Genomic DNA, 17,875 nt, shown 5'->3' with positions numbered 1-17,875 from the left:
ACATCCCCACAAATTATCACATTAGTAACAAAGTCCTAAGCATGCAGTCAGCCATGAGGGATTTGGGCAGCCAGACTTTTGACCAACATGTTGTTTCCGTTGTACGGACAGCTTTCTACATGGCCCACCGCATAAGTAAGGGTATCCCATCCAAGGACAAAGAGGTCATAACATCCCTGTATTCTTCCCTTATAAGGCCCAGTATACTATGCCCCATTCGGCATGTACCTCACAAAGCATATGCAGCAGCTGGAGAGACCACAGAGGTTCTTCACCAGCAGAGTCCAGGGCCTCAAAAATCTACCATACACAGATAGGCTAAAAGCCCTATCCCTCTACTCAGTTTCATATAGACTCCTCAGAGGTGACCTCTGTCTGGCATACAAGGTGATCTCGGACCCCACCTTGATGGGACTGTTGCATATCTGCAAGTCAAGCTCCACTCATGTAGTCTGCATCCACAACCTCAACCTGGTCTATGACATCAGTAGGACTTGTTGGCGGGACAGATTTGTGTCCCACAGACTCCAAGCAGTGTACCTCTTTACCCCTTTCGCAGCCTGGATAACTGGATGGGAAACAGAAAATACATCCCTGGGATTCCACCTGTGTCTAAACATGAGATAAACTCTTTGTTAGGCTTATAAGGGCCCCAGGGCCAGTAGCCTAGTAACTTTCTATGATCCTACGTGTTTTGTCTGTTTGGGGTTGACCTATGGTTGCAGTGTTTACCTCACAGACACAAGGTAAAGAGTTTGATCCTCATCCATGAGGGAAGTTGGCTAGGCTTAAAATGGTCCACAATGGCAGCTGGTCTAGTACTTGCCTATGAACCTGTGAGTGAGAGGTGAATGTACGTTTCTGATATATTAAAACCAGAAAGTTTGTCTTTAAGTTTAGGTATTAAGGGAAGGGAGTGTGGCAATCTGTGTGCATGCATGAGTGTTTGCTGGTTAGGGCTAGGGTGAGAAAAGATTTAGTATTTTGCGTGTTAATTTTGTTATGTGGTGTTGGTTTGAGTGTCTTATGTAGCACAGCACAGCCACATTTATGCTGATTAACCAAAGACTAAAAGAATTTTTTTTTTTGAAAGTGGGTCTTCTGTTCTTCACCAAGGGTCAGAACACTGGAGAGAATGAACTTTTCATACCTAAATATACAGCAGTGGTTCAGACTCTGAAGAGCATGAATGAATGAGTTCAGGAAGACGGGCCATTGACATGTCCTTTTGCTGTGGGTGAGGATGGTCTTTCAGTGGCTAAACAAAGTATTTGTGGATTGCTAACTGCATTGTCTCTTCAGCAGGCAGCTAACTGCCCCTAAAAACTGCAGCTGTCAAAGGCATTGCCAACAGGGCTTTGACAAGTGCTGCTCTTACATTTTAGTTTAAGAAAGTCTCCATTACAAACATTTTTGTCATGTGCCCTTGGTCTTCTGTTCATATTGCCACAAACATCGTAAGCATCATTTCATGGACCATGGTTCCAAGAGTTGGTCCTCCTCTGCAACCTCAATACTCAGCCGTCTGAGCTTTACCTTTTAACCGTACTCTGGCTAAGGAAAAGTAGAATACATTTCATTGCCCAGGATTGGGATTCTTGACATTTGTCCACTAAAGTAGTAGTATCAGAATTCAGAAACAGATGTGCACTCACTATATAAGTTGATCTGTGACCGCATCTTCTGTAGTGCATGCTCTTATCATCTAACTGTCCCACTGCATCTTGTTATCTACTCCATCCAGTTCCATGGATAGGTACTTGTAAGTTCCGCAAGTGTGGGATTTTTTTTTATTTTTGATCTTACAATTACCTTACCTATTGACCTTACTGACCAGATAGAGGTGGGTTGTACTGGGAAGAGTAGAAGCTGAGTTTGAAACTACAGTGTGGATTTCAGTATGACTGCTACAGACATTTCAGAACTGCACTTAGCTTAGTATATTATTTGACGTAATACTGAGTTACGCATTGCAGGTGGCCTTCAGGCAGACCAACAGATGTGTCAAGTACATATCTTATTTTTTTATTCATGGTTGTGATTTTTTGAGAGAATGTTTAATTGTCAAAATAATGGAGATGTGGAGAAACTGTTTAGAATCATATGGTCAACTTTTTGCATTTGGTTTTTGTTCTAATTTCTGTTGTGTACTGTTTCATGAAGAGAATCTTAAGTTATGTGCAAGAAGTAGCAAGTATTATTAGTAGTACTAACTTGGTTTTCCCCATGAAATGTTATTTTAGTAATTTCACTTTAGCTTACAACATCCAGTTTTACACTTAACAGTGCTGTGACACACAGTCTGTGGTAATAATGCTTGCACACATTTTGGCTATATAAAGCATTTTGTTTGACAGTATTCCTCAATATGCAGTGTCTTATGAGGTATTTCTTTGAAAACCCACATAATACTAACTTGCAGTCTTCTATGTGCTGCCTAAGATGATATATATGTATGCATAAGCTATATTTATTTTGAACCTCTTTTTCTGTGTTTACAGAGACATTATGTTGAGAGACAACCTGTTTGAAATTGTGACACCATCACGGACATTTTATGTTCAGGTACATCTTAGAATGATATGTATATTTATACTGTAAACTATGAAATTGATAATTCTTCACTGCTCATGTTTTGTTTGAGACATTGATTGTCCTCTTGTGTTTAAAATTCACTCTGTCATCTTGGGAGGAATGGCATTTACATGTAGTTGTACATAACCTGTGCAGTATGTTGATTTTATCAGTTTGGGCTGCCAAAATATTTTTTCTTAAAAGTGGGACATTGCAAGGTTATGACAGTACCCCCCCCCCCTTTACTTAACAAAACTCCTTCATTGTATGCTGAACAGACCTTTCTTAAAGGAGGACATTTGTAAAAGTATCTTTTACTTCAGTTTTACTTAGTGTATTACATTACTTGTTTGTTTAGTTTCTTTATTTTCCCATCACAACCCTGAGAGCAATGCCTGTTAAGCACAATTACTTTTCTGGCATTCATTGGCAATATAAAAATAATGCTATGCCATAGGATCTTCAGTTCTTATGACCAATAGGAGGCAGAGACTTGACTGTTTTCTCTTTCCAAGTAGGTTTGCCAATTAGTGGGATAATTTCTAGTTGGTAAATGAGTATTATAGTATCTAGTGATTTAAGAAAGTTGTTATGCTTGTTAAACCTTTGGTGTTCTTAGGCAAGTACTAGAGTAGCTGCCCTTTTGGACCATTTTAAGCCTTGCCAGTTTCCCTTTGAAGGTAAGAATCAAACCTTGTACCATACCTTTCAGCTGTCAGACTTTTGCAGAAAGTTCAGATTTTTGCCTCATATTTTTTATGTGCTTCTCATAAAGTTTGTGATTTTCTGGCAAATCAATGATGACTTAAATCAATAAATAATGACATATATTTGAGTTACAGACTTCATATCCTTCAGAAAATGCATTCTAACACAATTCCTTTTTATTCTAGCAACTAAGTTTATAAGTGCAGTGATGGTTCCTATTGCATGTCTAGAAGTTTCACCTGCCATCCCTGTTTCCATTCCTCCTCCAGGCCCAGTTTTGGCTATGGTAGTAACAGAATCAGCACAGTCTGTCATGTTCAGCCATTTGATGCAGCTAGACCATATGCGGCTTCACCACTGGTAATATCAATGTCGTGCCCTTCAGTGCTGACCATTACAGGTGGATGTCATTGAATGTTTGGCTCCAAGAGAGCTGTATCAGTGACATCAGTGCCATTTATGGTACAAGAGCACTCGGCGTTTGAAGCGTTGGGACCGAAAATTCCCTATTTGGTATCTGTCATAGAGACCTTGGTGCCTGCATTTGGCACAGAACTTGCTAGGGCGGCAGCAGTACCATTTTTTTCCCTCAGATGGTTTTGGTTCCAAACACTTCAGTGGATTCACGATGCAGAGGAGAACTACTCTTGGTTCCTCTGAGCCTGTCATGTCAGCAACACCAGTTCTACCCCAGGGTACCATTAAAGTTGGAGACATAAGACCATCATCCAGACTCCATCGGGACCAGAGGAATTCAAGGCAGGGACTGGTGAAATCTGGAAGTCATGTTTCCCCATAGGATTTCAGGGGAGGACTCCCATTACAGCCCCACCCCAAAAGAAGAGGAAGTGCAAGATGAAGTACCTAGCATCCCCCTCATAGTCTCCCACTCCAGGTGCAGATCTGGACAAGGAGAGAGGTTCTCCAAAATTACTTCCAGATGATCCTTCCTTTAGATTTTTGGAAATGAGGCAGAAGAGGTCATGGCCCATTGATCCCCACATCCCTTGAGGTGCAGATTTTACAGGACGCCTAAAACTCCTCTCCCCCTCATAGTCTCCCACTCCAGGTGCAGATCTGGACAAGGAGAGAGGTTCTCCAAAATTACTTCCAGATGATCCTTCCTTTAGATTTTTGGAAATGAGGCAGAAGAGGTCATGGCCCATTGATCCCCACATCCCTTGAGGTGCAGATTTTACAGGACGCCTAAAACTCCTCTCCCCAGCAGCATTGGTGGTGCCTTTCCCAGAAACATTTGTGGATGTGGTCTGCAACAAAGTAAGGAAAGAGCCAGACATAGTGGAGCTCATCCCAAGAAAGCTAGCAGAGTTCTCTGTTCATCCAATGACAATCCTTATTGGAGCAAAGGACCTCGTTGACTCTATCATGGTAGCTGTGGCTACTAAGAAGGACATTCCAAAGGATGCGTAAGTCATCCATCCACCTCACCTAATTAGGATTCTAGGATGATGGCTAGGCTAGGAAAGTGAGTGTATGCATCCAGTACATTTGAGGTCAGGGCTTTAAACTACATTGTGTATATGGTTTATTTTCAGAAGGATGTTGGTCATAAAGGATCTGAGAATCTGAAACAGCTGCCGGCTGGGGAACTCCATTTTCAACTGGAGACCCGTGTGGCTACAATAAGTACTGTATCCTGTCTGTTCATGCATTTACTGCTTAACGACATTAATGTTGCAGCTAAAGCAGGGACATGCCTGATTGAGGAGACGGCACTGTTTGCAGCTGACAGAGTTTCTGGACCACTTGAAAGTGGCCCTCAGCAGCATCTCCTTTGATGATGATATGCTATTTGGGCAAAAATTAAAGAAAGACTGTTTAGCCATGAGCAGGAGGACAAAAAACTCTCCACTGTGGAAGTTAAAAACATAAAAATAATGGTGTTAAACTCATCCTCTGTAGACATTGAGAAGTACAGTGAATTTTTCAGCCAGCAAAAGTGGACAGTACAGTAAAATGGATAGCATAGTGGCTAAGTGGAAATATATCTGTGTTTCAGTTCCCTTGATTGGAGATTTGACTTCCTCTATCTGTGTGAAATTTGTTTTTACTCCCTGTGTCTGCATGTTTCTTTTTTCTAGGTTCTCCTGTTTTCTCCACCCTCCCAAAATATGCTGATTGATTGGCTACACTGAATTGTCAATATGTTGTATTTAACCTTGTGGTGCAGTTCACAGATTTAAATAGTTTGTGGACCAGCTCAGTTTAACAAATGACTAAATAAAACTAAGCTATCAACATCACTAAGGGCATTTACAAAAAGTCTACAATCAACAGTTGAATTTGCATGCTTAAATGTTTAACATATTTATTTGCTCTGGTTAGATAGCAGCCTCATCCTAGCCTAATCCGCTATACTGTTGACCAGTTTATCTGGCAGCACAAGAATTGTTGTTTCTGGAGGCCAGAATAAAACATGAAAAAGTCTGTAACCACCCCATCTAAAAGAATTAACTTCTTTAGATCTTTTGTTGACCATGCTGACACTACTGTCTCCCTTCCACAGCAATAAATAAAGAAATGTCTATATTTTGTGAACAATATCAGTAAGCATTCCTGCAGCACTGGCAGGCCAGTACTTCATGCCTCTAGGATTCATGTCTTCTGTTTATTTTATTTTTTATTTGTTTGTTTGATTTTGTTAATCTGGTGAGTGAATGGTCCAATACTATGATCTGCTATTACCCAGGTTCAAAGACAATGATATTACATAATTAAAAAGTCAAAAAGACACAGTATATGAAAGCAGTAGTCTAAATTAAGAATTGGTAATAGCAGTAAAAAGACTTGGTAATAGTAAAACAAGGATTAATAAGACAAGCATTAATAAGTAGAGAACTGTATCACACACAGTCATAGCTATCTCATTTACACCTGGTACAGTTTCCCTTTCAGTTGCCCCTCAACTCTTAAGAGAGTTGATAAGCAAAAAAAGGGGGGGGGGTCTGTTCCTTCCTCGATCTGACTAGTGCTCAGCATTTCAAGAGCATGTAGCAAGTCAGGTCCCTTCCTGTGCTCCTCAACAACTCGAGGAGCAAAAAATAAGTAAAGATATATCCTTGAGTGCTTGAGGAGCAAAAAAAAAAAAATCTTTATACTGCATCGGGTCACTTGCTACATATGTAAAAAGTACCTTGTGCAGCGTAAATACCAGACATTCAGCTTTGAAGCACTCTCGCCATGATTGCTAATGCATTATCAGCATTTATTTTTCAATTCTGGTAGTACATTACCTCCCGATTGCATTCCTTCATATCTTGCACCAGGGGTGGTTGCGCCCTCCCCCCTCAGCTATACATTTCTGATATTAGAGTAAATAGAGCAAAGTATAGTTTTATAAATAATTAGTATAAAAAAATTTAGTGTTTATATTCAGGAAACATAGGACCATTAAGGAGGCATGTTACTGAGCTGACTTCAACTGTAGTCATATTAGGGGAATGATATTCATCTGTTGTTAATAGGAAATGGATAATAAAGCAGTCCTGTGGTTACACCTGTAAGCAAAAGGGGGCATGTGCTTTACCCCCCTGTACAGAAAAACAGTGAGCATATGCAGATGGGCTCACTGGATCACAGGATTACTTTTTAGTCAGTTTTCTTACTGATACAACATCTGTGTTAGACACTGCTCTGTCATATTTGGATGATGCAATACAAAAGCTGGCAGCTCAGAATGATTTCTTGGTTAGGCAGACTGGTATTGTCACCCTTTGAAAAGTTGGATGTGATATTGTGATCCCTATAGCTACAAAAACAAATATGATTCCATTATCTAAACAGTAACTTCCAAAATTCACTGCACCAGTATGTGTGTAAGCAAGGAAAGGTTCTGCACTTTACACACCCATGTTAAGTATAAGTACTGACTCCAGGATCACTGTACCTTGGAGTAAGAAGATACCCACACGATACCACTACCTTAGACTTGTATATTTCCAGAAATTCATTTATAATAATTTTTCCAAGACCTCATCACATGATAAATCATATCCTAAGTAGTAATTAGGAGAATTTACCCCTGTCAATGCTGACAGCCAAGTCAGTCCAGAAGTTAACAAAACTCTGAAACTGTGAAGTTTAAAGTCCTGAAGACTTGTAAAGGCACAGGCTTAGTTGTCTGTCTGTTGAGGAATTTAAATGTCTAGGTTGACAGTACACAAAATGATTTTACCTTCACCCTGTACTGTGGTGGTGGTGCTGCGGTAGCGTTGTCACCTCACAGTAAGACGTTGTCCTGTTCGATTCTCAGAGCGTCTTCTGTGTGGAGGCATGCGTGAATGGGCGTACCTTCGTTGAAGGTTGTGCGTCAGGGCCGGCAACTCGGCCTGTAAAAATCTACTGCCAATCATTAGCGGACCGGTGTTCCACTGTGGTGACCCCTAACTGGGAAAAGCCGAAAGACACATTCATGTCTAGTGGCCTAGGCAGAGGGATCTTTTCTTCTCTTTTAGACCCAAGCTTTTACTCATTTAATCATAAAACCAAAAGACCCAATCATATATAGCAGTAACAAGCTGATCTTTCTATTGAATAAACTATCTTGGCCCTTACACACCTAATTTTACCTGTATATACCTCAGTAAAACAAATTCTCAGTGTAAGTCTCATATCTTCTACCCCTTTGATCTGGCTGCGACTTTTACTATTTCTACTTAACCCCCCCCCAAAAAAAAATTTCCCTCCAGCAAAATTTCATCTCTTACCCCACTACCTTCTATATCTACCTCAAGTTCACTAAGACTTTTTTTTTTCCTCTTTATCACATAGAAAATGTGCATACTACTCACCTTTCCTCAGCCACTCCCTGCTTTCTGTGCTTATCACATCGTCACTCCTAGCAGTCAGATTTTATGTAGAGAAAGGTTCTATTCCTTTCTTGAGTAACGTATAAGTAAGTTTTAATTGCCTACGATATGGTAAGATAGCTTTGCCTTAATTCACTTTCAGCCATTTTTATTAATCTGTTTAGTTTATTTTGGCTTGAGTCATGGTTGAAAAGTTATCTTTACGTACCCGTTTAACACAAACCATTTGGATGGGGAAGACCACCTTTGATAGTTCTTTTTGCAAAGAAACATTACACAAACCATAATGCTTTGTTTGAGTCACTTTCCCTCAAGACAGGAAATTGACACCTTCTTTCTTTGCATTTGAAATGTATTGTGTGCTTTTTCCTTTGAACCAGAGAATATTAGTCAAAGATAAGATACTTCGTTATCTTGTTTTCATATCCCTGAAATCCCTAGCATAGTCATGGTTCACACTGCTAGTGCAGCTAGTACTTCAGTTTTGTATTTACTTATGTGGAAAATACTGCTGTTTCATTAAGGATCACATTTTGAAGAAAGACAGAAAACCTTCACTATAGAAAGTGTATCTTACCATATTCAAAAGATTCTGTTTTGGGACAGCTGAGCAATTTTACTGTCCTCAGATTATGCCCATTTTATTTGTATTTGTGGTGTGAAGAGAAGAAGCTCTTTCTGAGGCCTAAATAACCTGGGATTGACTAAATATCCAACTAGTAAAGGACCCAGTTAGGAAGAGTAGGAGTGAGTTACTGGCAGCATCTTGCTCATCCCATGGGAAAGAAAGCACAAAGTCATTATCTGTCCATACACCCGTCAGAGGAGAGGTGTCACAAGCTGAAATTGTAAGCAGCTGTAGGTTTGTCTTGAGCCTCACTAGCTAAACAGTGTATATTCTAGTCAGACTAAGCATGTGTGAGAGTATGTTTGGAAAATGGTATGGTGGCTGCTTCTGACTGCTAACTTGGGAGTTGGAGCCATTATCAGTACTGCCACCATGGCTGCTTGGGTGGCAGCCTCCTCACTGCACTGCTGTCACCTAGGTAGCCATGACGGTGGTTCTGATGATGAATTGACACCCCCAAAGGCAAACTTTTGCTGGAGGTTGAGGGATCTGCCTTATGGATACTATGGGGCCAGGTAGTCCAGGCTAATGAGAGAATGAATGGATGATGAAGAAAGTGGAAGAGGGGTTAAAGGTTGGAAAGCTCAGTGGATAATTTGCTTGTAGTGTTACAGTTATCTGTTGTTGCACTGCTAAAGATTTAGTATTTAGAACTATCCATGGTAGGCCTGTGGTTAGAGTAATCTTTTCCACCAGTTTGAATTTGGCACTTCTTTCTCGGAAGTGACTGTGCTTGAGGGATGGCACACACACCAGGGTATTGCACACCAACTACATAAGTGTGCTTGTCCCTCCATACTTAAAATTTCTTTTTTTGCCCCACTGAACTTTCAGATCTAGATCCTTACTATCATCAGCTGTGAATTCTGTAAAGTGTGGTGGAAGGAATGTTCTATCTGAATTGACAGGATTGTGTTTCTGTCATCAGCCATGGGGAGGGGCAATAGTTTCTTCACTAGGGGCATCAAACAAGTGACTGAAACCAAACTCCACTTTTTTGAACAGTCTCCTTTTCCCCACAGGAAGTAAACTGTACCCATTTATTGGAGATTTTAGCCTTTTCTGTTCTGTCATTATTGTAGACACAGAGGTCTGGGAGATGCACATTCCTGGCTTCAACCCTGGAGGTGCAGTCCAGAGTGCTTACACAGCATAACCAGTAGTTGATTGGCTTGAGCTTTGATCCATCCAGCTTGATCTCAGTGAATGCCTCCATTGAATCACCAGGCTGTAAGGACTGAGTCTTCTTTTGGATCTTCTCCCCAAGCCTGCCATATTGGTTGGTTGTAGTAGAGGAGGACGAGAAGCTTGTTAACTGAGCTGACACCAAGGTCCGTGGCCTAGGCATGACTTGTTTGATTCTTTGTGTGATGGTGAGTCAGTGTGACACTTCACCTGTGGGGATATCTTATGAAGACCATTGTTAGGCTTGGCACATGCCATTGTTAGTCACCTTCTGGGCATAATCTTCCCATCTCCTGACATATACGCATATTATATATTCACATGACCTTGTGCTTAATCCCTTGCTTGGCTGATAATGGAACATGTGTTTCTCTCCACTTCACATTCATGAGACATTTGCCTTTGAAATTGGCAAGAACAATGAGCTTCTAGTTCTTCACATTATCTCCTTCGCTCTTGCATAGCATCTTGTTTGGGGGACTCCTTACTATTCATGAGGTGTTCAGTGGTTCATTCTCGCTTCCTCTTTCTAAATCTCCCCCCACCAAGGAAATGTTGGACTCCTTGGTTGTCAGCCTGCAGCCTAGAGGCACCCTTTTTCTGATGAATAACCCCCATGGTGGCCAGTACTTTCTATAGGAACCTATCTGATTGTTCTGATTATAGTGATTTAATGTTGAAGCACTGAAGACCTGACTTCCCTGAATTTTTGGTGTTTCCATAAGATGGCACTCAGGCCTCCACAAATTTGTTATGGTAAGTGATTTTGTTAATATAACAACAATTTCAGAACAAAACAATTCAAATGCACTCTAAAAAATTCATGTGATCCAAACTAACCAGTGAGCAGCTACTGGATTTATTTAATAAAACTGCTTGCAAAATCTATAAAATGTACTAAACTTTTGCTGTCACCATTTAAAAAAAAGTAGATAAAGGATCATTGATACCAGGGAAGCTAGTAGCGTTAAGCCTGATTTGACATCCTACTTCCCTTTTTCAAGTGGTGTGTCTGACCATAGGCTAATTACAGTGTCATCAGCAAGAAAGTGAGAAATTAATGAGCATCAATGCAATGCATTCTCTTCCTTGCTTACAGTGCTCATATTATTATTTGATTTAAATATCCACTGGTTTTATCAACATATAAAATGCACTACAGGACTGACAGGTAGCTAAATACACAGTCCCTATATACACAAGGGTATATCTTATAAGGGGTGATGCATTTATTAAAACCATCTATAATGACGGAGGCACCAGCATTAATGTCACTTCATTGTTTACAGAAGCAGTAGGCATATGTGTCTAGCCTGTTTCTCCTCTGCAGCTTGACAAGAGTCTAGACCTTTGTCTAGGTGTGTCCAAAAGGTGTATTTGTCTGCCTTGTTGAGGCTTATTTTCCTTAACTGTGCAAATAATCTGTACAGATTCTTCTGTCCTGGTGGTATTAGCACTGAGAAAGTCTGGGATGACATGGAGTCTGGACTGAAAGAGGAACTGTTTAGACTCTGTCTGCAGCTGCTGTGAGGTGTCTCTGTGTAATGCAAATTTTGTGGATGTTACCCCTAGGGGTTGCAAACTTGGATGTGTATCTGAATGATACCACACTACAAGCAGAAAATGATTGATTTCAACAATTGGCTAAGTTTCTGGTGTCATTCTAAGGGGATACAGTATCTCTCTGCCTGGGATGACATGATTGATAGACCTCGATGCTTTGCCAGAGATGGCCTGCATCTGTCACCCCTGGGCTTCCAGATACTGGCCAAGGTTCTTGCCACCCCTATTGTGCCTTTTTAGGCGATGTTCCGAAGACAAAATTACCATTTTAACAGCTACAAACAAATGCAATCTGAGGGTCATGCTGCTCAATGCTAGACGTCTAAATCTCAAAATGCACTCGCTCAAAGCACTCCTTAAAATGGAGAACATCGACATTTGTGCTGTAACAGAGACCTGGTTCAAGGCAGCAGAAAGCACCCCTGCACTACCAGGCAGACCTCCCAGCCGTCCCGAATTACTCGGTTTTTACCGAGTTTTGGGGTCCAAATGAAGGGGTGCCACGATTCCCGAGTGGCACCCCTTCATTTCCGATTTCTTTGCTTTTGTTTTTTTTATTTTTTTAATTTTTGCGTTGTTGGAGCTGACGTCATCACGTGCACAATGACGTCAGCTCCATCAGTGCTACCAGCCAGTCAGAATTGAGCTCAAGGAGCTCACATCATCATTTCCGGCTGGCAGCGAGCAGGCGGGAACGAGAAGTGCTTTAAAAATTTGAAAAGAAGCATGCTGGCTTTACAACTGTTGTATATTGTTACTGCCGAGAGAAGAATGCTGGCTTTGCTTATACTGCTGAGAGTGGGACTTTGTATATGTTGGGTTTGCTTTGAGAGAGGGACTTTGCTTATGCTGCCTTTTCGGATGGAAACTGCTGACTGTGCTGCTTGCTTTGTATATGCTGCCGAGAGACGAACTTTGCTTCTGCTGCCGTTTCGGATGCTGACTGCTAAGAGAGGGACTTTGCTTCTGCTGCCATTTCAGAGGCTGACTGCTGGCTGGCTTTGGACTTTGCTGGGAATTAGGTAAGGGAAGTGTGTGTGTGTGTGTGTGTGTGTGTGTGTGTGTGTGTGTGTGTGTGTGTGTGTGTGTGTGTGTGTCTGTATGCAGCAAGTGCTCCTGTGTATGTGTGCGTGTGTGTATGCGGTAAGTGCTTCTGTGTGTGTGTGTGTGTGTGTGTGTGTTTGTCTTAAAACACTGTATTTTACATGCATTTCTATCGTTTCTGACGCATTGTCTTGTGGTATGGGTGGTTATCTGAGCTATGCAATGTGAAGGTCATCTTTCCTGTCTTCTACTCTAATTTACTGCTGCCCTAAATCTTTAGAGTTGCCATATGAAATAACCCGAAAATAACAGGCATCACAGTTATTATCATTGTTTGTTACAGTTCACTTAGTAGAACAAGCATTTTTATGAATAAAAAAAATTATTTAGGATAACGGAATGCCATAAAATCATAAAACCATTCTAACTTCCTCATCATTGTCATACTCCAAAGCAGGCAGTAACTCCCAGCAGTTGCTTTTTAATATGGCTGTGTTTCAGTGCTTAACAGTTGTGCACACTACATTTGGCATTATCATCTCTAATTGAAAAAGAAATTAAATTGCAGTATTCTATTATAAAGGAGAAGTAAACAGCAATTATAAGAAAAACTAGTGTAAGATGTACTTATCTTCCTGAAATTATATTATGAGCAGGAATTAATGTATTTAGTGAAAATTAAATACTACTGTAAAGCTACTGTAAGTCTAAGTCTAAGTCTAGAATTCATCTGTTTTCAAGGTAATATTAGTGCATATTCGATTGTGCAGAATATAATATGTACAATTTGGAGTGGGCGGGATTGTGTAATTGTGTATGCAAATTTTATTTTAATCAGTGTTCAGATTTGTACCTATTTTTCATGGGCCGTGTCCAGATTTTTGATGTTTCCAGGTTGAGAGGTATGCTACCAGGCTATAACTCATTCCACATCTTTCGGCCCCAGAACTTGGACCAAAGCTCCAAAGGTGGTTGTGTTTCCATATTCATAAAGGATGCACACACCTCCAGACTGGTAGCTCAACATAACGCATCAGAGATACTTCGGGTGTTTCTAACATTGGGTAAGACAGCGATTCAGGTCGGAGCCTGTTATAGGTCCCCAATCATGTCCCAAGACACTCACTCCACGTTCCCAAGCACCCTGGAGAATATTAGGGTCCAACCTAACACTCTCATACTGGGCGACTTCAACTACCCCTCCATTAACTGGGAAAACTACTCATGTACCAATACACTTGCCCAACGTTTCCTGGAATTCATTAATTCCAATGCCCTGGACCAGCTCTATGTTCTTCGTGTTTCACTGTTGCAGTCATCACACTTGGGTTATTTGCCTGCAGGTAGCCCTCAGTCAGCCTGAATACCAGAGACTTAGTATTTCTGCGTCAGATGCTGTCACTCCAGGACTGACGTCAGGGGTATTAAAACAGGCAGCCGACGCCATTACATCAGTCTTTCTTGCCGAGGAGCCCAAAGCAGAAGCAGTTGGCAAGTGCCGGTCAGCCGCTACCCGAATATTCATTTACGAATTGAATAATCCTGAAATCTTCTAAAGCTAAGTACCCCGTTGGGGATCCTTTTTTCTTGCTCTAACCGATGTCAGAAAAAGTTAACAATTATCTTGCCTGTGGAAAGCAAATACCTCACAGAGATTTTCATTCGTATTGCATCACCTGTTTAGGCCCAGACCATGATGTTACCTCTGTGTCAGTTTTGTGCCTTGTTTAATGCCTGAACCATTCGTCGTCGGGCTCTCTTTGTTGCTAAATTCTTTCTCTCTCTCGATCTCCGTATTCTGAAATGGCTTCGGTAAGCCATCCGACTACCGGTATTCCGAAAAAACGTAAGGATAAAGACAGAGACAGACCGCATAGGTCCAAAGCTACCAGTGACGCTTCCGTTAAGCTAGTCGCCTGTCTGCCAGTACTCAGTGAAGTGCTTTTGCAGCCCCCGATGCTCGCTTCACTGGATTTGCAGGCCTCTACCAAGACCCATTCGGAGTCCAGTATGCCACAAAACTCTTCTTCTACTATGGAACCTGCGGATGTCTCTAACTTGGATGGGTCTGGAGCCGTTGTGAAGGCACCGGCTTCTGAGGCAGTTCTTCGCCCAACCGATGTTCAACTCAAACCGACGACTTCTTTTTTAACCAAAACTACCGATTTTCTTAGGCCAAGAGTATGCATTATGCCTAGAAAACCGATGATCAAAGTGCATGCACCTGCTCCCATGTCACAAAAACAAATGTTTAGAATGGCAGAAGACCTTAGTACGCTGATTAGGGGAAGTCAGCCTTCCCCTGCTAAGAGAAAAAGAGACCAGTCCCCTACAGCTTCTACAGACCTGGAGTCCGATGACTCAGACATTTCTGATTATGAATACATGCCCTTATCTGCTTATGAGGATTCAGATGCAGAGGAATCCATTCCCTCTCCCTCCCCTCCAGAGGATTTTTCTTTTGGTGAAACCTTGCATACCTTAAGAGAGCATTTCCACTGGGAATGCCAAGATTATCCTCAGTCCAAAAAGAGACTCAGAGAATTCCTAGAGTTGCTCGGCACAGGCCTTTAGCAATACCCCCTGTCCTGGATGTTGTTGATGTTTTTTTGGAATCCAGTCTTACTCCTGACATTTTACCTCCTGCCCCTAGGAAACCAGACAGGTACTACAGAGTACCTGACGCACACAAATTTCTTTTCAAGAATCCTACTGCTGACCCAGAGATCATTTCCCAGGGGCCTAAAGGTATCAAGGCTACTACAGCCAAGAATCCCACCCCTTCAGACAGGGATTCCAGAGCTTTGGAGAGATGGGGTAAGAAGGTATATACCTTTGCAACTCTTGCTGTTAGGGCATTGAATAGTCAGTTTCACATGCTGACGTACCAGCAGCATATTATGGAACTTATTAAACAAAAAGTGGCAACCTTTTCAGACTGTGCAGAAAATAAAGAATTGCAGGAGCTTATGCACTCTGCAAGCCAAGTCAGTAAGCATACTCTGCAGTGTGGCTTTAACGCCCTAGAAGCATGTTGCTGGGCAGCAGTCACTGGATCTGTACTGAGAAGACATGCTTGGCTCAAGAAGCAGACCTTGCCAGACCATGTCAAATCCAAGTTACTAGATGCTCCTTTGAACAAGGACAGTTTTTTGGCACCAAAGCAGAAGAGGTTCTTAAAAAGATGGAAGAAAAAGCTAAGTTTATGCAGACTGTTAAATAATTCTTACAAGTGCAACCCCTTAGATTCAGTAGGTATTGTATTTCTAAACACTGGTCCTTTCCAGCCCCCTCCAGGCCTTCTCAAACCAGACCCAAGGGAAACAGACCACCAAGACTATAGTCTCAGGGTATGCAGAGATCTGAGCAGTGGAGTGCCCCCACCCCTAAAGGAGGTAGCGGTAAGCCACCTCCTTACGGAAAACATTCACAATGACTTCTTTACTCCATTCCCCAGCCCTGACTAATTGCTTGTGCCCCTAGGAGGAAAACTTGCCCTTCATGCAAAAAATTGGATGTCCATCACACAGAACCGGTGGGTCCTCAACATTGTATCCTAGGGGTACAAATTTTATTTCCATTCACTGCCAACTCCAAGCAGGTTTCCAGACCTTCCTCCGAACCAGTGGGCAGAGGCTCAAAGCCAAGTAGCTTCCCTGCTCAATATCAGAGCTATTCAGCTGGTTCCAGTAGAACAGAGGGGTCAAGGATTCTACTCCAGACTCTTCCTGGTACCCAGGAAAGAGGGCTTTTGTCACCCATTCCTGGATCTTTCAATTCTCAACACCTTCCTGGTGGTACCAAAATTCAGAATGCTTACCCTGCGACAGCTTCTTCCTATGCTAACCAAGGATGCCTGGTTAGTCACCCTAGACTTAAAAGAAGCTTGTCTGCACATCCCACTAAGGGAGTCATGCAGGAAGTATCTATGTTTCAGGGCAGGATCTATGCATTATCAGTTTTCTGCACTTCCCTTTGGCTTATCTACTGCGCCCAGAGTTTTCACAAAATGCCTGGCTCCAGCCGTTGCATACTGCAGGCAGAGAAATATCCAAATTTTCCCATACTTGGACGACTGCCTGATTCAGGCGGACAGTCAGGAATTGCTGTTGCAGCACCTGACATTTGTGAAATACCTTCTCACTTCCTTGGGGTACACCATCAACGAAAAGAAATCAAAACTGGTACCCGGTCAAAAGATTGTATTCCTTGGAGCATGCTTGGACATAACATCCCAGATGGCATTCCTCACTTCAGAAAAACAAGTCTATCTGACAGCCTACTTCAGACAAATGGCCACCAGAACCCAGCGATCCACAAGAGAAATACTGCAGGCCCTAGGGTTCATGGCCTCATGTATACTGCTAATTCCATATGCAAGACTGCATATGAGGAAACTTCAATGGTACTTAAAAAGTCTTTGGTGCCAACATTCTCAGGATCTGGAAACAGTCATTCCTATCATACCCTGTCTAAGGACAGAGTTTCTTTGCTGGGCAGAAGCATGCTACCACAACAAGGGACTGCCCTTTTCTCAACCCCACGCCGCCCAGACCCTAACCACAGACGCATCAGACTATGCCTGGGGAGCACACATGGATGGCAAATGCATTCAGGGCCACTGGATCCCAAGTCAAATTCATCTGCACATCAACCAGAAAGAGATGCTAGCTGTGCAGAACGCCATGACAGCTTTCAGATCCCTACTCTTTCCAGGACAACTGCTAATACAACACCACAGTTATGTGATACATCAACAAGCAGGAGGGAACCCACTCCTACCCACTCTGCAGGTTAGCCATGGCCCTGTGGCACACGGCTTTGGACATGCAAGTCCATCTGCAAGCTCAATTCCTGCCAGGAAAACAAAATTCGCTGGCAGATGACTAAAGCAGAAATCTCCTAGACCCACACAAGTGGCAATTGGAGTCCAGCACCTTCAACCTTCTGATTCAGAAATGGGGGACCCCAGAGTTGGATCTGTTTGCCTCCCCCTACAACCACCAGCTCAGCAAATTCTGCACCAGGAATCCTCACAACAGGCCCTGGAAAGTGGATGCCCTATCTTTTCAGTGGGTAAATCTCTCAATCTATGCCTTTCTCCCTCTGCTCCTTCTCTCAAGAGTATTACTCAGGATAAGACAGGACACACCGAGGACAATGCTGATTGTCCTGGACTGGCCACGTCAACACTGGTACCCACTCCTGCACAGCCTGTCACCGGTGCCACCCTGGCACCTACACCAGAACCCAACCCTACTCTCTCAGCAGGAGGGACAGATTTTGCATCCACAACTGCAAGCCCTAAATCTTGCAGCCTGGCTTATTCCTTGAATTCTCCCTC

The 17,875-nt window shown here is 42.3% G+C and overlaps 1 protein-coding gene across 11 annotated transcripts in view; it reads left to right on the top strand.

Moving 5' to 3' along the window:
- The window catches only part of PLEKHA1 (pleckstrin homology domain containing A1), a 2,820,639-nt gene that overhangs the window by 2,586,168 nt on the left and 216,596 nt on the right, over positions 1 to 17,875 (top strand). For all 11 annotated transcript variants that reach the window (XM_044056044.1, XM_044056048.1, XM_044056047.1 and 8 more), the window contains one exon: positions 2,502 to 2,565. In XM_044056044.1, the coding sequence (XP_043911979.1) occupies positions 2,502 to 2,565 (64 nt within the window). The remainder of the gene's footprint in view (positions 1 to 2,501; positions 2,566 to 17,875) is intronic.

Source organism: Protopterus annectens, chromosome 14.part0 (assembly GCF_019279795.1).
Source record: "Protopterus annectens isolate FY-2018-M chromosome 14.part0, PAN1.0, whole genome shotgun sequence".
NCBI lineage: Eukaryota > Metazoa > Chordata > Ceratodontiformes > Protopteridae > Protopterus > Protopterus annectens.
This window is presented reverse-complemented; position numbering and strand designations above follow the sequence as displayed.